The sequence below is a fragment of the Oncorhynchus masou genome, chromosome 30 (assembly GCF_036934945.1).
Source record: "Oncorhynchus masou masou isolate Uvic2021 chromosome 30, UVic_Omas_1.1, whole genome shotgun sequence".
Lineage (NCBI taxonomy): Eukaryota > Metazoa > Chordata > Actinopteri > Salmoniformes > Salmonidae > Oncorhynchus > Oncorhynchus masou.
The window spans coordinates 54857354-54879158 of NC_088241.1; the positions used below are offsets into that span (position 1 = coordinate 54857354).

The 21805-nt window shown below is 42.9% G+C and overlaps 1 protein-coding gene across 1 annotated transcript in view; it reads right to left on the minus strand.

Annotated features, from left to right (window-relative positions):
• The window catches only part of map3k15 (mitogen-activated protein kinase kinase kinase 15), an 82082-nt gene that overhangs the window by 21594 nt on the left and 38683 nt on the right, over positions 1-21805 (minus strand). Inside the window, exons 2-7 of the mRNA XM_064947350.1 lie at positions 8648-8787; positions 5519-5712; positions 3968-4243; positions 2575-2745; positions 2280-2392; positions 1850-2009 (exon numbers count right to left, since the gene is read on the minus strand). Coding sequence (XP_064803422.1) covers positions 1850-2009; positions 2280-2392; positions 2575-2745; positions 3968-4243; positions 5519-5712; positions 8648-8787 — 1054 coding nt within the window. The remainder of the gene's footprint in view (positions 1-1849; positions 2010-2279; positions 2393-2574; positions 2746-3967; positions 4244-5518; positions 5713-8647; positions 8788-21805) is intronic.

A 21805-nucleotide genomic window follows, 5' to 3' on the forward strand; every position in this document is an offset into this window, starting at 1 on the left:
GAGAAAAACAAAGAGGGAGAGAAAGAGAGGTGGAGGGATGGAGAGGGAGAAAGACAAAGAGGGAGAGAAAGAGGTGGAGGGATGGAGAGGGAGAAAGACAAAGAGGGAGAGAAAGAGAGGTAGAGGGATGGAGAGGGAGAAAGACAGAGGGAGAGAAAGAGAGGTAGAGGGATGGAGAGGGAGAAAGACAGAGGGAGAAGAAGATGAAGTGAACGGATGGAGAGGGAGAAAGACAGAGGGAGAGAAAGAGAGGTAGAGGGATGGAGAGGGAGAAAGACAGAGGGAGAGAAAGAGAGGTAGAGGGATTGAGAGGGAGAAAGACAGAGGGAGTGAAAGAGAGGTTTAGGGATGGAGAGGGAGAAAGACAGAGGGAGAGAAAGAGAAGTGACGGGATGGAGAGGGAGAAAGACAGAGAGAGAGGAAGATGAAGTGAACAGATGGAGAGGGAGAAAGACAGAGGGAGAGAAAGAGAGGTAGAGGGATGGAGAGGGAGAAAGACAAAGAGGGAGAGAAAGAGAGGTAGAGGGATGGAGAGGGAGAAAGACAGAGGGAGTGAAAGAGAGGTTTAGGGATGGAGAGGGAGAAAGACAGAGAGAGACAGAAAGAGAAGTGAAGGGATGGAGAGGGAGAAAGACAGAGGGAGAGAAAGAGAGGTAGAGGGATGGAGAGGGAGAAAGACAGAGGGAGAGAAAGAAAGGTAGAGGGATGAAGAGGGAGAAAGACAAAGAGGGAGAGAAAGAGAGGTAGAGGGATGGAGAGGGAGAAAGACAAAGTGGGAGAGAAAGAGAAGTGAAGGGATGGAGAGGGAGAAAGACAGAGAGAGACAGAAAGAGAAGTGAAGGGATGGAGAGGGAGAAAGACAGAGGGAGAGAAAGAGAGGTAGAGGTATGGAAAGGGAGAAAGACAAAGAGGGAGAGAAAGAGAGGTAGAGGGATGGAGAGGGAGAAAGACAAAGAAGGAGAGAAAGAAGTGAAGGGATAGAGAGGGAGAAAGACAGAGAGAGAGGAAGATGAAGTGAACGGATGGAGAGGGAGAAAGACAGAGGGAGAGAAAGAGAGGTAGAGGGATGGAGAGGGAGAAAGACAAAGAAGGAGAGAAAGAGAGGTAGAGGGATGGAGAGGGAGAAAGACAAAGAGGGAGATAAAGAGAAGTGAAGGGATGGAGAGGGAGAAAGACAGAGAGAGAGAAGATGAAGTGAACGGATGGAGAGGGAGAAAGACAGAGGGAGAGAAAGAGAGGTAGAGGGATGGAGAGGGAGAAAGACAGAGGGAGAGAAAGAGGTAGAGGGATTGAGAGGGAGAAAGACTAAGAGGGAGAGAAAGAGAGGTAGAGGGATGGAGAGGGAGAAAGACAAAGAGGGAGAGAAAGAGAGGTAGAGGGATGGAGAGGGAGAAAGACAGAGGGAGAGAAAGAGAGGTAGAGGGATGGAGAGGGAGAAAGACAAAGAGGGAGAGAAAGAGAGGTAGAGGGATGGAGAGGGAGAAAGACAAAGTGGGAGAGAAAGAGAAGTGAAGGGATGGAGAGGGAGAAAGACAGAGAGAGACAGAAAGAGAAGTGAAGGGATGGAGAGGGAGAAAGACAGAGGGAGAGAAAGAGAGGTAAAGGTATGGAAAGGGAGAAAGACAGAGGGAGAGAAAGAGAGGTAGAGGGATGGAGAGGGAGAAAGACAAAGAGGGAGAAGGAGAGGTAGAGGGATAGAGAGGGAGAAAGACAAAGAATGAGAGAAAGAGAGGTAGAGGGATGGAGTGGGAGAAAGACAAAGAATGAGAGAAAGAGAAGTAGAGGGATGGAGAGGGAGAAAGACAAAGGGAGAGAAAGAGAGGTATAGGGAGGGAGTGTGTGTGTTTACCAGATGGGTGGTTTGAGTTTGAAGAGTTTCTCTGCGGCCTGCGTAGCTTTAGGGATGTCGTTAGCCAACATGCTAACGGTGAAGAACTGACCGACATCCCAGTAGTTATTCATCTTCTCTAACGAGCCCTTACGACCGAGGAGACTGTTTAACCTTACACCTGGGAGGCGGAGAGAGGTTAGAAGGTGAGAGTTTTTTTATTGTATATTTCACTTTTATTTATTATCTATTTCACTTGCTTTGGCTATGTAAACATGTTTCCCATGCCATTAAAGCCTCTTGAATTGAATTGAGAGAGTGAGTGAGAGATAGAGAGAGAGAGAGGAAGAGAGAGAGTCTAAACAACAGGGAAGTGAGTATTGATCCCTGGAGAACCCCAGTGGTTTTGGGGTTCGGTGCAGGATTTAAGGGTGTACTGTAGAGTTCTTACCTATCTTTCTCAGCTCGATGGAACTCTCAAACTGTTGTCCAGCAACAATGAGCAGAATAGCCAGATTGATACCAGAGTAGAGAGTTGGCTGGAGCTCAAAACCTTTCCTATACCTAGAGAGAGAAAGACAGAGGGGGAGAGGACGAGGAATTTTACTTTGACCATTTACAGCCTACTTGGCTCCCTTCTTGGAGACGGTGCCTCATGGACCGCCTGTCTGTTCACTTGGGCCCCTGGGCTTCAGTCCTGGTAAACTTGTGGATGCGTTAAGTGTGTCTGTGTGTGTTTGTCTCACCACTGGATGGCGTTGTCTCTGTTCTTGGTGTCTTTACAGTCAGAATCGAGAAAGATGTCCTTGTAGATCCGTCCACACAGGCAGAACATGTCTGGAGCTGGGTGGTCACATGACCGTAAGACCTGTAACATCACACCTAGAGCCTGCTCTCTGTCCCCCGGGCTGTTCCTCCTATATTAACAAGAGTTCGTTCTCCGGTTAAAAATAAGAAAGGCAGCACACACTGCGGCCCACGAGGACCACCCCTGTTTGCTAATCCAATCTTCAAGGGGAATGGAAAGGTTTTCCAAGCTATACAAACAATCTATACAAACCCCACATAGATGGTCTGGGTGTTTGTCAGATAAACATTCCTACTTTCAACATTTAGATTTTTGAACCCTATGATCATATCATGAATGTTAATTTGGGACTGGGAACCGGCAGTAATATTTCCATGTTAATGAGCAGCTCTCACGCCCCGATATGAAGCTAAAGCTGTATTTGCATTGAACCCTTGATGTCCATTGTGTCACATAGCTAAGCCTTGTTAAACTTCAAAGTAAACAATGGTCACTTTAATTATTGCAGTAGGCTATAGCTACAGAAGGCTATGTCAGCATGGGCCTTGAACTGGCTCTTGCCTGTGGATGGCTCCATATCTAGTGGGCTTCCACAATAGGTACATCTTTAGACTATCTATCTTCACTGTTCTCCTGCAATAACACACCTCCGCTGGCCTTTCAGCTGATCCTAAACTCTTGTTGAGTCCCAGGAAAAATGAGTCTAGAACTTGTTGGTCACTTGTTTGTTTTTACTGTTATCCTATTCCATGACAGAGGCAAACTTGCTCTTGCCTGCTGACTGTAAAATACAGCTAGGCCAAAATGTTTGAAACGAGAGAGAGCGCAATGCTGTGATCACATTTGGTGGAAATGATGAAGACACATTGTTGCACTGACAGGATGTAGCAGACAGGCAGAGATCAGTAGGCCTGCTGTGAAGAACAAGATCCCAAAGAGTTTACAAAATTGTTTAAATGACCTGCAAACCACTTGAGCAACGAGCATTAAAAGGCCATTATAAATCACAACTCCATAATGTTTCTGTCTAGTCAGTGATGTAATAAAAACAAAAGCATGGTGGTTTACAGTTAGAGTTATTTGGCGGTCTAGAACCTAGTGCTTCGGTTCCCCTTTCAGGCTCACCAGCCGTGTGTGTGTACGTGTATGTGTTTGAGTTTGTGTGTGTAAAAAAATGACAATAACGATAATAATGACGTTATCATGAAACATTCTGAAGCAGCCATACACCATATTACAGACCTACCTATCTACACGGAGGTTCAGACACTGCAAGGTGTGCGTGTTTGTGTGTCTGTGAGTGCGCTCGTGTGTGCATGTGTGTGTGTTACCTGTTGAGAGCAAAAGCGTAGTGGAACTGTATCATGGGCTGTGTGGCCAGGTCACAGGTAGGCAGCATCTCCAGAGTCTGGACCAGTTTCACCATGGCATCATAGTCCTGTATGTCTCTGTATGAGAACAGCAGGTTCATGACGATGTCCTGTGTTAGGACCTCTGTGTTGTCGATGCGGAGTTTGATACGAGACAGCTCCTTGGCTAGCTCCTCCCCCTGGTACTTATCACGGGCCTTCCTGATGTCATTCAGCAGAGTGTCCTTAAATGAGGCACTACAGAGAGAGAGGGGAGGGAGGGGGAGAGAGAGAAAGCGGGGGGGAGAGGGGGAGAGTGAGAGAGGGAAAGAGCGGGGGAGAGAGGGGGAAGAGAGAGAGAGGGCATGGGAAAGAGAAAGAGGGGGAGAGAGAGGTGAGAGAGGGGGGTTAGAGAGAGAGCAGGGGAGAGTAGGGGAGAGAGGGAGGGGGAGAGAGAGAAAGAGGGGGGTGGGGGAGAGAGAGAAAGAGGGGGGTGGGGGAGAGAGAGAGAAAGAGGGGGGTGGGGGAGAGAAAGAAAGAGGGAGGTGGGAGAGAGAAAGAAAGAGGGGGTGGGAGAGAGAAAGAGGGGGGAGAGACTTGATTTCTGTAATGCTCCCACCTCTCCTACCAGTCAGATGTTGCCCCACCCACCTCTGGCCCATCTCCTGTCCTGCCTCCAGTGCTGCTCCTGTCCTCCCCAAACCTGAGACTCTTCTACCCCAGCCCTGAGACTCTTCTACCCCAGCCCCGAGACTCTTCCGCCCCAGCCCCGAGACTCTTCCGCCCCAGCCCCGAGACTCTTCCGCCCCAGCCCCGAGACTCTTCCGCCCCAGCCCTGAGCCTCTTCTGCCCCGGCCCCGAGACTCTTCCGCCCCGGCCCCGAGACTCTTCCGCCCTAGCCCCGAGACTCTTCCGCCCCAGCCCTGAGCCTCTTCTGCCCCACACCCTGAGGCTCGTCTGCCCCAGCCCTGAGGCTCTTCTGCCCCAGCCCCAGGAATGAGGCTCTTCTGCCCCAGCCCTGAGGCTCTTCTGCCCCAGCCCTGAGCCTCTTCTGCCCCACACCCTGAGGCCCTTCTGCCCCAGCCCTGAGGCTCTTCTGCACCACACCCTGAGGCTCTTCTGCCCCAGCCCTGAGGCTCTTCTGCCCCAGCCCTGAGGCTCTTCTGCCCCAGCCCCAGCCATGAGGCTCTTCTGCCCCAGCCCCAGCCATGAGGCTCTTCTGCCCCAGCCCCAGCCACGAGGCTCATCTGCCCCAGCCCTGAGGCTCTTCTGCCCCAGCCCCAGCCCTGAGGCTCTTCTGCCCCAGCCCCGAGGCTCGTTTACCCCAGCCCTGAGACTCTTCTGCCCCAGCCCTGAGACTCTTCTGCCCCAGCCCTGAGACTCTTCTGCCCCAGCCCTGAAACTCTTCTGGATTCTCTCTTGGTCTTGTGTTACATTTCCAGCCCTTCTTTTCATCATGTTTAATAGTGTGTGTGTGTGTGTGTATGCGCGTGCATGCACGTCTGTGTGTGTGTGTGTGTGTGTGTGTGTTACCAGGAGGTGACGTGGATGTCCTTGAGCAGTGAGGTGAAGCGGTCGGTGAGTGGCAGACAGAGAGGACTCAGCAGGCTGTCCCAGCTGGGCTGCATGTATTCACTGGCCCTCCTCTGGGCATCGCTCTCACAACACATATACTCATGGTTAGGAGTCAGCACATAGGGGATGAAGTAGTAGTTACCACTGGATGCCTGGAGACAGAAAGAAAGAGGGAAGGAGGGAGGGGGCATAGGGAGAAAGGAGGGGGTAGGGAGAGATATAGATATAGAAAGGGGGTGGTAGGGAGAGATAGAGATATAGAAAGGGGGTGGTAGGGAGAGATATAGATATAGAAAGGGGTTGGTAGGGAGAGATAGAGATATAAAAAGGGGGTGGTAGGGAGAGATAGAGATATAAAAAGGGGGTGGTAGGGAGAGATAGAGATATAGAAAGGGGGTGGTAGGGAGAGATCGAGATATAGAAAGGGGGTGGTTGGGAGAGATAGAGATATAGAAAGGGGGTGGTAGGGAGAGATATAGATATAGAAAGGGGGTGGTAGGGAGAGATAGAGATATAGAAAGGGGGTGGTAGGGAGAGGTAGAGATATAGAAAGGGGGTGGTAGGGAGAGATAGAGATATAGAAAGGGGGTGGTAGGGAGAGATAGGGATATAGAAAGGGGGTGGTAGGGAGAGATAGAGATATAAAAAGGGGGTGGTAGGGAGAAATAGAGATATAGAAAGGGGGTGGTAGGGAGAAATAGAGATATAGAAAGGGGGTGGTAGGGAGAGATAGAGATATAGAAAGGGGGTGGTAGGGAGAGGTAGAGATATAGAAATGGGGTGGTAGGGAGAGATAGAGATATAAAAAGCGGGTGGTAGGGAGAGATAGAGATATAGAAAAGGGGTGGTAGGGAGAGGTAGAGATATAGAAATGGGGTGGTAGGGAGAGATAGAGATATAAAAATGGGGTGGTAGGGAGAGATAGAGATATAAAAAGCGGGTGGTAGGGAGAGATAGAGATATAGAAAAGGGGTGGTAGGGAGAGATATAGATATAGAAAGGGGGGTAGGGAGAGATATAGATATAGAAAGGGGGGTAGGGAGAGAGAGATATAGAAAGGGGGTGGTAGGGAGAGATAGAGATATAGAAAGGGGGTGGTTGGGAGAGATATAGATATAGAAAGGGGGTGGTAGGGAGAGATATAGATATAGAAAGGGGGTGGTTGGGAGAGATATAGATATAGAAAGGGGGTGGTAGGGAGAGATATAGATATAGAAAGGGGGTGGTAGGGAGAGATAGAGATATAGAAAGGGGGTGGTAGGGAGAGATAGAGATATAGAAAGGGGAAGAAAGAGGGTCAGTAGATTTGGAGGTCCATTTTTTCACTTAACCTTTATTTAAACTTTGTCTTGTTGAAATGAATATCATGTTTTCAAGAAAGGTTGATTTGGTCATCAGCTGTTAGCCCCATTAACACTCTGGAGAGCAGGTCATATCCCATGATACCACAGTGATGGCAATCACATGGCCGTGCTCCGCCACAGCGTCACCATAAAGGTTGAAGTTCAGATGCTATGTGTGTATTGGAGATCGGGTAGCTATTTGGATGGGAGTCAGAGCCAGTGCTTTTTACAGGGATCGTTCCCAAATTACAAATTTAATCTGGGGTTTACAGTCTATCTCACACTCATCGTGCCTTCTCATCCCAACACACTTCTAGGGGGCAGATACTAAGGTGAGGTGAGTAAGGTCACACACACACAGACTCTGGTGAGCAAGGTCAGAGGTTAAGGCGAGCAGGGTCAGAGGTTAGGGAGAGCAGGGTCAGAGGTTAGGGTGAGCAGGGTCAATGGTTAGAGTTAAGGTGAGTAGGGTCAAAGGTTAGGGAGGACAAAGTCAGAGGTTAGAGTTAAGGTGAGCAGGGTCAGAGGTTAGGGAGAGCAGGGTCAGAGGTTAGGAAGACTAAGGTCAGAGGTTAGAGTTAAGGTGAGCAGGGTCGGAGGTTAGAGTTAAGGTGAGCTGGGTCGGAGGTTAGAGTTAAGGTTAGCTGGATCAGAGGTTAGAGTTAAGGTGAGCAGGGTCAAAGGTTAGGGAGAGCAAGGTCAGAGGTTAGAGTTAAGGTGAGCAGGGTCAGAGGTTAGAGTTAAGGTGAGCAGGGTCAGAGGTTAGAGTTAAGGTGAGATGGATCACAGGTTAGAGTTAAGGTGAGCTGGATCAGAGGTTAGAGTTAAGGTGAGCTGGATCAGAGGTTAGAGTTAAGGTGAGTTTGATCAGAGGTTAGAGTTAAGTTGCTACTCTGCCCCCCTCTATGGCAAAGGCATGTGTTAAACCGGAGGAGACTCGCAGGGTAATTTGTAGCAGTACCTACTTTGTTGCGTAATCCAGAGCCTCTGTACTCTGGAGGGAGCTGAACCCAGGGGAACCCTAATGTCTGTGTTCTAGACGCCTTCTCCACAGACACACAGAGTGAACAACACAACAACAACAACACAGAGATAGAGAGAAAGTTCAGAGGCTAAAGATGAAGAAGTATTTTAGTACTCATGCAGGTACTTACAGTGTTTTTCTGTGCCACCATGTCCTACAAAAGAGAGAAATAATTGTAAGAATAAAGTTGAGAGAGTTAGTGTGTTGTAGTAGTGTGCAGTCTGTTGAGTTGTGCTGTTTGGCATTAAGGGTCCCTACACTTACAACAACATTCCTTTTTATCACTGTGGAAATAGCTTCCTGACACCTTGTCTACTGCAACTGTGGCTAAAGCACACACACGCAGCAGAACAACGAACAACAGACACACACACAGACAAACACACAGACAAAGAACACACACTGGGCTGTAAATAAACACAGTCCGCTATGTTGTTCAGAGGATGGAATGCCATCTATGACCTCACAGCCAACGCCCCCTCACCCTACAGGTGACGTATCTTAATTTGAGCCAGTTTCACAGAGCAAGAAAATAATCTCCTTCTGAACAATTCTTTTTTTGTTGGGGTTGATGCAATTTTCAGGTAGGGCAAATAAAGTGTGATATTTTAAAGTGGAAATTACAAGTTTCAGAAGTCTTTGCCTTTCTGCAGCAACAGGAGGAATTGAAATATGGCATCTGTATCTACCCAGCTTGGATTCCGCTGTGTCTGTGTGTACCTTAAGTGACAAAGCGGTGTCGGGGTCAGTGTCATGGTACAGGATGACATTGTTGGCCATGTCGAAGCTCTCTCTGACACCCAGATGGTAAAACAACGACGGCTGCCGGAACACATCACTCATATCAACTACCGCTATGTCTGCAGAGAGAGAGAGAGGAAAGGGAGAGGAGGATTAGGGTTCAGGGATACATATTCTGTCTTCAACAATAGCTGTATTGTAGGGGTAGTGTCTATATTGTAGTGGTAATGTCTGTATTGTAGTGGAAGTGTCTGTAATGTAGTGGTAGTGTCTGTAATGTAGTGGTAGTGTCTGTTTTGTAGTGGTAGTGTATGTATTGTAGTGGTAAGTATTGTAGTGGTAGTGTCTGTATTGTAGTGGTAATGTCTGTATTGTAGTGGTAGTGTCTGTATTTTAGTGGTAGTGTAGTGTCTGTATTGTAGTGGTAGTGTCTGTTTTGTAGTGGTAGTGTATTTTAGTGGTAATGTCTGTATTGTAGTGAGTGTCTGTATTGTTTTGTCTGTATTGTAGTGGTAGTGTCTGTATTTTAGTGGTAGTGTAGTGTCTGTATTGTAGTGGTAGTGTCTGTATTTAAGTGGTATTGTAGTGTCTGTATTGTGGTGGTAGTGTCTGTATTGTAGTGGTAGTGTCTGTATTGTAGTGGTAGTGTCTGTATTGTAGTGGTAGTGTCTGTATTGTTGTGGTAGTGTCTGTATTGTTGTGGTAGTGTCTGTATTGTAGTGGTAGTGTCTGTATTTTAGTGGTAGTGTAGAGTCTGTATTATAGTGGTAGTGTCTGTATTGTAGTGGTAGTGTAGTGTCTGTAGTATAGTGCTAATGTCTGTAATGTAGTGTAGTGTCTGTATTGTGGTGTAGTGTCTGCATTGCAGTGACAGTGTTGTGTCTGTATTGTAGTGGTAGTGTCTGTATTGCAGTGGAAGTGTCTGTATTGTAGTGGTTGGGTCTGTATTGTAGTGGTTGTGACTGTATTTTAGTGGTAGTGTAGTGTCTTCTGTAGTGGTAGTGTTGTGTCTGTATTGTAGTGGTAGTGTCTTAATTGAAGTGATAGTGTCTGTATTGTATTTAGTGTCTGTATTGTAGTGGTGGTGTCTGTATTGTAGTGGAAGTGTCTGCATTGTAGTGGTAGTGTCTGTATTATAGTGGTAGTGTCTGTTTTGTAGTGGTAGTGTAGTGTCTGTATTGTAGTGGTAATGTCTGTATTGTAGTGGTATAGTAGTGGCAGTGTCTGTATTGTAGTTGTAGTGTCTCTATTGTAGTGGTAGTGTCTGTATTGTAGTGGTAGTGACTGTATTTTAGTGGTAGTGATTGTATTTTAGTGGTAGTGATTGTATTTTAGTGGTAGTGTAGTGTCTATTGTAGTGGTAGTGTCGTGTCTGTATTGTAGTGGTAATGTGTATCTGTATTATAGTGGTAGTGTCTGTATTGTAGAGGTAATGTGGTGTCTGTAGTATAGTGTAATGTATGTGTGGTAGTGTTGTATTATGGTTGAAGTGTCTGTATTGTAGTGGTAGTGTCTGTATTGTAGTGGAATTGCCTTGTCTATATTGTTGTGGTAGTGTCTGTATTGTAGTGGTAGTGTCTGTATTTAGTGGTAGTGTCTGTATTATAGTGGTAGTGTAGTGTCTGTATTATAGTGATAGTGTCTGTATTGTAGTGGTAGTGTCTGTATTGTAGTGGTAGTGTCTGTTTTGTAGTGGTAGTGTCTGTATTGTAGTGGTAGTGTCTGTATTGTAGTGGTAGTGTCTGTATTGTAGTGGTAGTGTCTGTATTGTAGTGGTAGTGTCTGTATTTTAGTGGTAGTGTAGTGTCTGTATTGTAGTGGTAGTGTCTGTATTTTAGTGGTAGTGTAGTGTCTGTATTATAGTGGTAGTGTCTGTATTGTAGTGGTAGTGTAGTGTCTAGTATAGTGGTAGTGGTAATGTCTGTATTGTAGTGGTAGTGGTATGTCTGTATTGTAGTGGTAGTGTCTGTATTTTAGTGGTAGTGTAGTGTCTGTATTGTAGTGGTAGTGTCTGTTTTGTAGTGGTAGTGTATGTATTGTAGTGGTAATGTCTGTATTGTAGTGAGTGTCTGTATTGTAGTGGTAGTGTCTGTATTGTAGTGGTAGTGTCTGTATTTTAGTGGTAGTGTAGTGTCTGTATTGTAGTGGTAGTGTCTGTATTTAAGTGGTATTGTAGTGTCTGTATTGTGGTGGTAGTGTCTGTATTGTAGTGGTAGTGTCTGTATTGTAGTGGTAGTGTCTGTATTGTAGTGGTAGTGTCTGTATTGTTGTGGTAGTGTCTGTATTGTTGTGGTAGTGTCTGTATTGTAGTGGTAGTGTCTGTATTTTAGTGGTAGTGTAGAGTCTGTATTATAGTGGTAGTGTCTGTATTGTAGTGGTAGTGTAGTGTCTGTAGTATAGTGCTAATGTCTGTAATGTAGTGTAGTGTCTGTATTGTGGTGTAGTGTCTGCATTGCAGTGACAGTGTGTCTGTATTGTAGTGGTAGTGTCTGTATTGCAGTGGAAGTGTCTGTATTGTAGTGGTTGGGTCTGTATTGTAGTGGTTGTGACTGTATTTTAGTGGTAGTGTAGTGTCTTCTGTAGTGGTAGTGTTGTGTCTGTATTGTAGTGGTAGTGTCTTAATTGAAGTGATAGTGTCTGTATTGTGGTAGTGTCTGTATTGTAGTGGTGGTGTCTGTATTGTAGTGGAAGTGTCTGCATTGTAGTGGTAGTGTCTGTATTATAATTGTAGCGTCTGTTTTGTAGTGGTAGTGTAGTGTCTGTATTGTAGTGGTAATGTCTGTATTGTAGTGGTATAGTAGTGGCAGTGTCTGTATTGTAGTTGTAGTGTCTCTATTGTAGTGGTAGTGTCTGTATTGTAGTGGTAGTGACTGTATTTTAGTGGTAGTGATTGTATTTTAGTGGTAGTGATTGTATTTTAGTGGTAGTGTAGTGTCTATTGTAGTGGTAGTGTCGTGTCTGTATTGTAGTGGTAATGTCGTATCTGTATTATAGTGGTAGTGTCTGTATTGTAGAGGTAATGTGGTGTCTGTAGTATAGTGCTAATGTCTGTAATGTAGTGGTAGTGTCAGTATTATAGTTGAAGTGTCTGTATTGTTGTGGTAGTGTCTGTATTGTAGTGGTAGTGTCTGTATTGTAGTGGTAGTGTCTGGATTATAGTGGTGGTGTAGTGTCTGTAATGTAGTGATAGTGTCTGTATTGTAGTGGTAGTGTCTGTATTGTAGTGGTAGTGTCTGTTTTGTAGTGGTAGTGTATGTATTGTAGTGGTAATGTCTGTATTGTAGTGAGTGTCTGTATTGTAGTGGTAGTGTCTGTATTGTAGTGGTAGTGTCTGTATTTTAGTGGTAGTGTAGTGTCTGTATTGTAGTGGTAGTGTCTGTATTTAAGTGGTATTGTAGAGTCTGTATTATAGTGGTAGTGTCTGTATTGTAGTGGTAGTGTAGTGTCTGTAGTATAGTGTCTGTAGTATAGTGGTAATGTCTGTATTGTAGTGAGTGTCTGTATTGTAGTGGTAGTGTCTGTATTGTAGTGGTAGTGTCTGTATTTTAGTGGTAGTGTAGTGTCTGTATTGTAGTGGTAGTGTCTGTTTTGTAGTGGTAGTGTATGTATTGTAGTGGTAATGTCTGTATTGTAGTGAGTGTCTGTATTGTAGTGGTAGTGTCTGTATTGTAGTGGTAGTGTCTGTATTTTAGTGGTAGTGTAGTGTCTGTATTGTAGTGGTAGTGTCTGTATTTAAGTGGTATTGTAGTGTCTGTATTGTGGTGGTAGTGTCTGTATTGTAGTGGTAGTGTCTGTATTGTAGTGGTAGTGTCTGTATTGTAGTGGTAGTGTCTGTATTGTTGTGGTAGTGTCTGTATTGTTGTGGTAGTGTCTGTATTGTAGTGGTAGTGTCTGTATTTTAGTGGTAGTGTAGAGTCTGTATTATAGTGGTAGTGTCTGTATTGTAGTGGTAGTGTAGTGTCTGTAGTATAGTGCTAATGTCTGTAATGTAGTGTAGTGTCTGTATTGTGGTGTAGTGTCTGCATTGCAGTGACAGTGTTGTGTCTGTATTGTAGTGGTAGTGTCTGTATTGCAGTGGAAGTGTCTGTATTGTAGTGGTTGGGTCTGTATTGTAGTGGTTGTGACTGTATTTTAGTGGTAGTGTAGTGTCTTCTGTAGTGGTAGTGTTGTGTCTGTATTGTAGTGGTAGTGTCTTAATTGAAGTGATAGTGTCTGTATTGTATTGGTAGTGTCTGTATTGTAGTGGTGGTGTCTGTATTGTAGTGGAAGTGTCTGCATTGTAGTGGTAGTGTCTGTATTATAATTGTAGCGTCTGTTTTGTAGTGGTAGTGTAGTGTCTGTATTGTAGTGGTAATGTCTGTATTGTAGTGGTATAGTAGTGGCAGTGTCTGTATTGTAGTTGTAGTGTCTCTATTGTAGTGGTAGTGTCTGTATTGTAGTGGTAGTGACTGTATTTTAGTGGTAGTGATTGTATTTTAGTGGTAGTGATTGTATTTTAGTGGTAGTGTAGTGTCTATTGTAGTGGTAGTGTCGTGTCTGTATTGTAGTGGCAATGTCGTATCTGTATTATAGTGGTAGTGTCTGTATTGTAGAGGTAATGTGGTGTCTGTAGTATAGTGCTAATGTCTGTAATGTAGTGGTAGTGTCAGTATTATAGTTGAAGTGTCTGTATTGTAGTGGTAGTGTCTGTATTGTAGTGGAATTGCCTTGTCTATATTGTTGTGGTAGTGTCTGTATTGTAGTGGTAGTGTCTGTATTGTAGTGGTAGTGTCTGGATTATAGTGGCGGTGTAGTGTCTGTAATGTAGTGATAGTGTCTGTATTGTAGTGGTAAGTGTCTGTATTGTAGTGCAGTGTCTGTATTGTTGTGGTAGTGTCTGTTTTGTTGTGGTAGTGTCTGTAGTGTAGTGGCAGTGTCTGTATTGTAGTGGTAATGTCTGTATTGTAGTGGTAATGTCTGTATTGTAGTGTAGTGTCTGTATTTTAGTGGAAGTGTAGTGTCTGTATTGTAGTGGTAGTGTAGTGTCTATTTGTAGTGGTAGTGTCTCTATTGTAGTGGAAGTGTAGTGTAGTGTCTGTATTGTGGTGTAGTGTCTGTATTGCAGTGGTAGTGTTGTGTCTGTATTGTAGTGGTAGTGTCTGTATTATGGTGGTAGTGTCTGTATTGTAGTGGTAGTGTCTTTATTGTAGTGGAATTGTCTGTATTGTAGTGGTAGTGTTTGTATTGTAGTGGTAGTGTCTGTATTGTAGTGGTAGCGTCTGTATTTTAGTGGTAGTGTATTGTCTGTATTGTAGTGGTAGTGTCTATATTACTGTGGTCGTGTCTGTATTGCAGTGGTAGTGTCTGTATTTTAGTGATTGTGTAGTGTCTGTATAATGGTGTAGTATCTGTATTGCAGTGGTAGTGTTGTGTCTGTATTGCAGTGGTAGTGTCTGTATTGTGGTGGTGGTGTCTGTATTACAGTGGAAGTGTCTTTATTGTAGTGGAAGTGTCTGTATTGTAGTGGTAGTATCTGTATTATAGTTGTAGTGTCTGTATTGTAGTGGTAGTGTCTGTATTGTAGTGGTAGTGACTGTATTTTAGTGGTAGAGTAGTGTCTTCTGTAGTGGTAGTGTTGTGTCTGTGTTGTAGTGGTAGTGTCGTGTCTGTATTGTAGTAGTAGTGTCTGTATTGTAGTGGTAGTGTCTTTATTGTAGTGGAAGTGTCTGTATTGTAGTGGTAGTGTATGTATTGTAGTGGTAGTGTCTGTATTGTAGTGGTAGTGTCTGTATTGTAGTGGTAGCGTCTGTATTTTAGTGGTAGTGTAGTGTCTGTATTGTAGTGGTAGTGTCTGTATTACAGTGGTCGTGTCTGTATTGCAGTGGTAGTGTCTGTATTTTAGTGATTGTGTAGTGTCTGTATAATGGTGTAGTATCTGTATTGCAGTGGTAGTGTTGTGTCTGTATTGTAGTGGTAGTGTCTGTATTATGGTGGTAGTGTCTGTATTGTAGTGGTAGTGTTTGTATTGTAGTGGTAGTGTATGTATTGTAGTGGTAGTGTCTGTATTGTAGTGGTAGCGTCTGTATTTTAGTGGTAGTGTAGTGTCTGTATTGTAGTGGTAGTGTCTATATTACTGTGGTCGTGTCTGTATTGCAGTGGTAGTGTCTGTATTTTAGTGATTGTGTAGTGTCTGTATAATGGTGTAGTATCTGTATTGCAGTGGTAGTGTTGTGTCTGTATTGTAGTGGTAGTGTCTGTATTATGGTGGTAGTGTCTGTATTGTAGTGGTAGTGTCTTTATTGTAGTGGAATTGTCTGTATTGTAGTGGTAGTGTTTGTATTGTAGTGGTAGTGTCTGTATTGTAGTGGTAGCGTCTGTATTTTAGTGGTAGTGTAGTGTCTGTATTGTAGTGGTAGTGTCTATATTACTGTGGTCGTGTCTGTATTGCAGTGGTAGTGTCTGTATTTTAGTGATTGTGTAGTGTCTGTATAATGGTGTAGTATCTGTATTGCAGTGGTAGTGTTGTGTCTGTATTGCAGTGGTAGTGTCTGTATTGTGGTGGTGGTGTCTGTATTACAGTGGAAGTGTCTTTATTGTCGTGGAAGTGTCTGTATTGTAGTGGTAGTATCTGTATTATAGTTGTAGTGTCTGTATTGTAGTGGTAGTGTCTGTATTGTAGTGGTAGTGACTGTATTTTAGTGGTAGAGTAGTGTCTTCTGTAGTGGTAGTGTTGTGTCTGTGTTGTAGTGGTAGTGTCGTGTCTGTATTGTAGTGGTAGTGTCTGTATTGTAGTGGTAGTGTCTTTATTGTAGTGGTAGTGTCTTTATTGTAGTGGAAGTGTCTGTATTGTAGTGGTAGTGTCTGTATTGTTGTGGTAGTGTCTGTATTGTTGTGGTAGTGTCTGTATTCTAGTGGTAGTGTAGTGTCTGTATTGTAGTGGTAGTGTCTGTATTGTAGTGGCCATGTCTGTATTGTAGTGGTAGTGTCGTATTGTGTTGGTTGTGTCTGTATTGTAGTGGTAGTGTCTGTATTGTAGTGGTAGTGTCTTTATTGTAGTGGTAGTGTCTTTATTGTAGTGGAAGTGTCTTTATTGTAGTGGAAGTGTCTTTCTTGTAGTGGAAGTGTCTGTATTGTAGTGGAAGTGTCTGTATTGTAGTGGTAGTGTCTGTATTGTAGTGGTAGTGTCTGTATTGCAGTGGCCGTGTCTGTATTGTAGTGGTAGTGTCTGTATTTTAGTGATTGTGTAGTTTCTGTATTGTGGTGTAGTGTCTGTATTGCAGTGGTAGTGTTGTGTCTGTATTGAAGTGGTAGTGTCTGTATTGTGGTGGTAGTGTCTGTATTATAGTGGTAGTGTCTGTATTGTAGTGGTAGTGTCTTTATTGTAGTGGAAGTGTCTGTATTGTAGTGGTAGTGTCTGTATTGTAGTGGTAGTGTCTGTATTGTAGCGGGTGTCTGTATTGCAGTGGAAGTGTCGAGTCTGTATTGTAGTGGTATGTAGTGTCTGTATTGTAGTGTAGTGTAGTGTCTGTAGTATTGTGCTAATTTCTGTAATGTAGTGGTAGTGTCTGTATTATAGTTGTAGTGTCTGTATTGTAGTGGTAGTGTCTGTATTGCAGTGGAAGAGTCGTGTCTGTATTGTAGTGTAGTGTCTGTATTGTAGTGGTAGTGTCGTGTCTATTTTCTAGTGGTAGTGTTTGTATTGTAGTGGTTGTGTAGTGTCTGTATTTTAGTGTAGTGCCTGTATTTTAGTGGTAGTTTCTGTATTGTAGTGGAAGTGTAGTGTCTGTATTGTAGTGTTAGTGTCTGTATTGTAGTGATAGTGTCCGTATTTTAGTGGCAGTGTCCGTATTTTAGTGGTAATGCAGTGTCTGTATTGTCATGCTCGTTAGTGTCTGGAGTGGAAGTGTAATGTCTGTTGTATAATTGTAGTGTCTGTATTATCGTGTTAGTGTCTGTATTGCAGTGGAAGTGTCGTGTCTGTATTGCAGTGGAAGTGTCGTGTCTGTATTGTAGTGTAGTACCTGTATTATAGTGGCAGTGTCTGTATTGTAGTGGTAGTGAAATGTCTGTTGTATAGTGCTAATGTCTGTAATGTAGTGGTAGTGTCTGTATTTTAGTGGTAGTGTCTGAATTGCAAGTGAAGTGTAGTGTCTGTATTGCAGTGGTAGTGTAGTGTCTGTATTGTAGTGGTAGTGTCTGTATTGTAGTGCTAGTGTCTGTATTATCGTGGTCGTATCTGTATTGTAGTGGTAATGTCTGTATTTTAGTGGTAGTGTCTGTATTGTAGGTTAGTGTCTGTATTGCAGTTGTAGTGTAGTGTCTGTATTGCAGTGGTAGTGTAGTATCTGTATTGTAGTGGTAGTGTCTGTATTGTAGTGGTAGTGTCTGCATTGTAGTGGTTGTGTCTGTATTGTAGTGGTAGTTTCTGTATTTTAGTGGTAGTGTCTGTATTTTAGTGGTAGTGTCTGTATTTTAGTGTCTGTGTTTTAGTGGTATTGTCTGTATTTTAGTGGTAGTGTAGTGTCTGTATTTTAGTGTCTGTGTTTTAGTGGTAGTGTCTGTATTTTAGTGGTAGTGTAGTGGCTGTATTGTAGTGGTAGTGTTTGTATTGTAGTGGTAGTGTAGTGTCTGTATTGCAACGGTAGTGTAGTATCTGTATTGTCGTGGTAGTGTCTGTATTGTAGTGGTAGTGTCTGTATTGTAGTGGTAGTGTCTGTATTTTAGTGGTGGTAGTGTCTGTATTTTAGTGGTAGCGTCTGTTTTTTAGCGGTAGTGTCTGTATTTTAGTGGTAGTGTAGTGTCTGTATTGTAGTGGTAGTGTAGTGTCTGTATTGTAGTGGTAGTGTAGTGTCTAATGTAGTGGTAGTGTAGTGTCTGTATTGTAGTGGAAGTGTCTGTATTGTAGCGGAAGTGTCTGTATTGTAGTGTGGTGTCTGTATTGTAATGGTAGTGTAGTGTCTGTATTGTAATGGAGGTGTAGTGTCTGCATTGTAGTGGTAGTGTCTGTATTGTAGTGTAGTGTCTATATTGTAGTGGCAGTGTTTGTATTGTAGTGGTTGTGTCTGTATTGCAGTTGAAGTGTAGTGTCTATTGCAGTGGTATTTTTATTGTCTGTATTGTAGTGGTAGTGTCTGTATTGTAGTGCTAGTTTAGTGTCTGTATTGTAGTGGTTGTGTCTTTATTGTAGTGGTAGTATCTGTATTGTAGAGGAAGTGTAGTGTCTGTATTGCAGTGGTAGTGAAGTGTCTGTATTGCAGTGGTAGTGTAGTGTCTGTATTGCAGTGGTAGTGTCTGTATTGTAGTGGTAGTGTCTGTATTGTCATGGTAGTGTCTGTATTGTAGTGGTAGTGTCCGTATTGTAGTGGTAGTTTCGTGTCTGTATTGTAGTGGTAGTGTCTGTATTGTAGTGGTAGTGTAGTGTCTGTAGTATAGTGCTAATGTCTGTAATGTAGTGGTAGTGTCTGTCTTTTAGTGGTAGTGTTTGTATTGTAGCGGTAGTGTCTGTATTGCAGTGGAAGTGTCGTGTCTGTATTGTACTTGAGTGTCTGTATTGAAGTGGTAGTGTCTGTATTGCAGTGGAAGTGTAGTGTCTGTATTGTAGTGGTAGTGTCTGTATTGTAGTGGTAGTGTCTGTATTGTAGTGGTAGTGTCTGTATTGTAGTGGTAGTGTCTGTATTGTAGTTGTAGTGTCTGTATTGCAGTGGAAGTGTCTGTATTGCAGTGGAAGTGTCGTGTCTGTATTGTAGTGTAGTTTCTGTATTGTAGTGGTAGTGTAGTGTCTATATTGTAGTGGTAGTATCTGTATTGTAGTGGTTGCGTCTGTATTTTAGTGGTAGTGCAGTGTCTATTGTAGCGGTAGTGTCTGTATTGTAGTGTAGTGTAGTGTCTGTAGTATAGTGCTAATTTCTGTAATGTAGTGGTAGTGTCTGTATTATAGTTGTAGTGTCTGTATTGTAGTGGTAGTGTCTGTATTTCAGTGGAAGAGTCATGTCTGTATTGTAGTGTAGTGTCTGTATTGTAGTGGTAGTGTAGTGTCTATATTGTAGTGGTAGTGTTTGTATTGTAGTGGTTGTGTCTGTATTGCAGTTGAAGTGTAGTGTCTGTATTGTAGTGCTAGTTTAGTGTCTGTATTGTAGTGGTTGTGTCTTTATTGTAGTGGTAGTGTCTGTATTGTAGTGGTAGTGTCTGTATTGTAGTGTAGTGTCTGTATTGCAGTGGTAGTTTCGTGTCTGTATTGCATTGGAAGTGTACTGTCTGTATTGCAGTGGTAGTGTAGTGTCTGTATTGTAGTGGTAGTGTCCATATTGTAGTGGTAGTGTCTGTATTATGTGGTTGTATATGTATTGTAGTGGAAGTGTCTGTATTGTAGTGGTAGTGTCTGTATTTTAGTGGTAGTCTGTATTTTAGTGGTAGTGTAGTGTCTGTATTGTAGTGGTAAGTGTCTGTATTACAGTGGTCGTGTCTGTATTGCAGTGGTAGTGTCTGTATTTTAGTGATTGTGTAGTGTCTGTATAATGGTGTAGTATCTGTATTGCAGTGGTAGTGTTGTGTCTGTATTGCAGTGGTAGTGTCTGTATTGTGGTGGTAGTGTCTGTATTACAGTGGAAGTGTCTTTATTGTAGTGGAAGTGTCTGTATTGTAGTGGTAGTATCTGTATTATAGTTGTAGTGTCTGTATTGTAGTGGTAGTGTCTGTATTGTAGTGGTAGTGACTGTATTTTAGTGGTAGAGTAGTGTCTTCTGTAGTGGTAGTGTTGTGTCTGTGTTGTAGTGGTAGTGTCGTGTCTGTATTGTAGTGGTAGTGTCTGTATTGTAGTGGTAGTGTCTTTATTGTAGTGGTAGTGTCTTTATTGTAGTGGAAGTGTCTGTATTGTAGTGGTAGTGTCTGTATTGTAGTGGTAGTGTCTGTATTTTAGTGGTAGTGTCTGTATTCTAGTGGTAGTGTAGTGTCTGTATTGTAGTGGTAGTGTCTGTATTGTAGTGGCCGTGTCTGTATTGTAGTGGTAGTGTCGTATTGTGTTGGTTGTGTCTGTATTGTAGTGGTAGTGTCTGTATTGTAGTGGTAGTGTCTTTATTGTAGTGGTAGTGTCTTTATTGTAGTGGAAGTGTCTTTATTGTAGTGGAAGTGTCTTTCTTGTAGTGGAAGTGTCTGTATTGTAGTGGAAGTGTCTGTATTGTAGTGGTAGTGTCTGTATTTTAGTGATTGTGTAGTTTCTGTATTGTGGTGTAGTGTCTGTATTGCAGTGGTAGTGTTGTGTCTGTATTGAAGTGGTAGTGTCTGTATTGTGGTGGTAGTGTCTGTATTATAGTGGTAGTGTCTGTATTGTAGTGGTAGTGTCTTTATTGTAGTGGAAGTGTCTGTATTGTAGTGGTAGTGTCTGTATTGTAGTGGTAGTGTCTGTATTGTAGCGGGTGTCTGTATTGCAGTGGAAGTGTAGTCTGTATTGTAGTGGTATGTAGTGTCTGTATTGTAGTGTAGTGTAGTGTCTGTGTATTGTGCTAATTTCTGTAATGTAGTGGTAGTGTCTGTATTATAGTTGTAGTGTCTGTATTGTAGTGGTAGTGTCTGTATTGCAGTGGAAGAGTCGTGTCTGTATTGTAGTGTAGTGTCTGTATTGTAGTGGTAGTGTCTGTCTATTTTCTAGTGGTAGTGTTTGTATTGTAGTGGTTGTGTAGTGTCTGTATTTTAGTGTAGTGCCTGTATTTTAGTGGTAGTTTCTGTATTGTAGTGGAAGTGTAGTGTCTGTATTGTAGTGTTAGTGTCTGTATTGTAGTGATAGTGTCCGTATTTTAGTGGCAGTGTGTATTTTAGTGGTAATGCAGTGTCTGTATTGTCATGCTCGTGTAGTGTCTGGAGTGGAAGTGTAATGTCTGTTGTATAATTGTAGTGTCTGTATTATCGTGTTAGTGTCTGTATTGCAGTGGAAGTGTCGTGTCTGTATTGCAGTGGAAGTGTCGTGTCTGTATTGTAGTGTAGTACCTGTATTATAGTGGCAGTGTCTGTATTGTAGTGGTAGTGAAATGTCTGTTGTATAGTGCTAATGTCTGTAATGTAGTGGTAGTGTCTGTATTTTAGTGGTAGTGTCTGAATTGCAAGTGAAGTGTAGTGTCTGTATTGCAGTGGTAGTGTAGTGTCTGTATTGTAGTGGTAGTGTCTGTATTGTAGTGCTAGTGTCTGTATTATCGTGGTCGTATCTGTATTGTAGTGGTAATGTCTGTATTTTAGTGGTAGTGTCTGTATTGTAGGTTAGTGTCTGTATTGCAGTTGTAGTGTAGTGTCTGTATTGCAGTGGTAGTGTAGTATCTGTATTGTAGTGGTAGTGTCTGTATTGTAGTGGTAGTGTCTGCATTGTAGTGGTTGTGTCTGTATTGTAGTGGTAGTGTCTGTATTTTAGTGGTAGTGTCTGTATTTTAGTGGTAGTGTCTGTATTTTAGTGTCTGTGTTTTAGTGGTATTGTCTGTATTTTAGTGGTAGTGTAGTGTCTGTATTTTAGTGTCTGTGTTTTAGTGGTAGTGTCTGTATTTTAGTGGTAGTGTAGTGGCTGTATTGTAGTGGTAGTGGTAGTGTTTGTATTGTAGTTGTAGTGTAGTGTCTGTATTGCAATGGTAGTGTAGTATCTGTATTGTCGTGGTAGTGTCTGTATTTTAGTGGTAGTGTCTGTATTTTAGTGGTAGTGTCTGTATTTTAGTGGTGGTAGTGTCTGTATTTTAGTGGTAGTGTCTGTTTCAGTAGCGGTAGTGTCTGTATTTTAGTGGTAGTGTCTGTATTTTAGTGGTAGTGTAGTGTCTGTATTTTAGTGGTTGTGTCGTGTCTAATGTAGTGGTAGTGTAGTGTCTGTATTGTAGTTGAAGTGTCTGTATTTTAGCGGAAGTGTCTGTATTGTAGTGTAGTGTCTGTATTGTAATGGTAGTGTAGTGTCTGTATTGTAATGGAGGTGTAGTGTCTGCATTGTAGTGGTAGTGTCTGTATTGTAGTGTAGTGTCTATATTGTAGTGGCAGTGTTTGTATTGTAGTGGTTGTGTCTGTATTGCAGTTGAAGTGTAGTGTCTATTGCAGTGGTATTTTTATTGTCTGTATTGTAGTGGTAGTGTCTGTATTGTAGTGCTAGTTTAGTGTCTGTATTGTAGTGGTTGTGTCTTTATTGTAGTGGTAGTATCT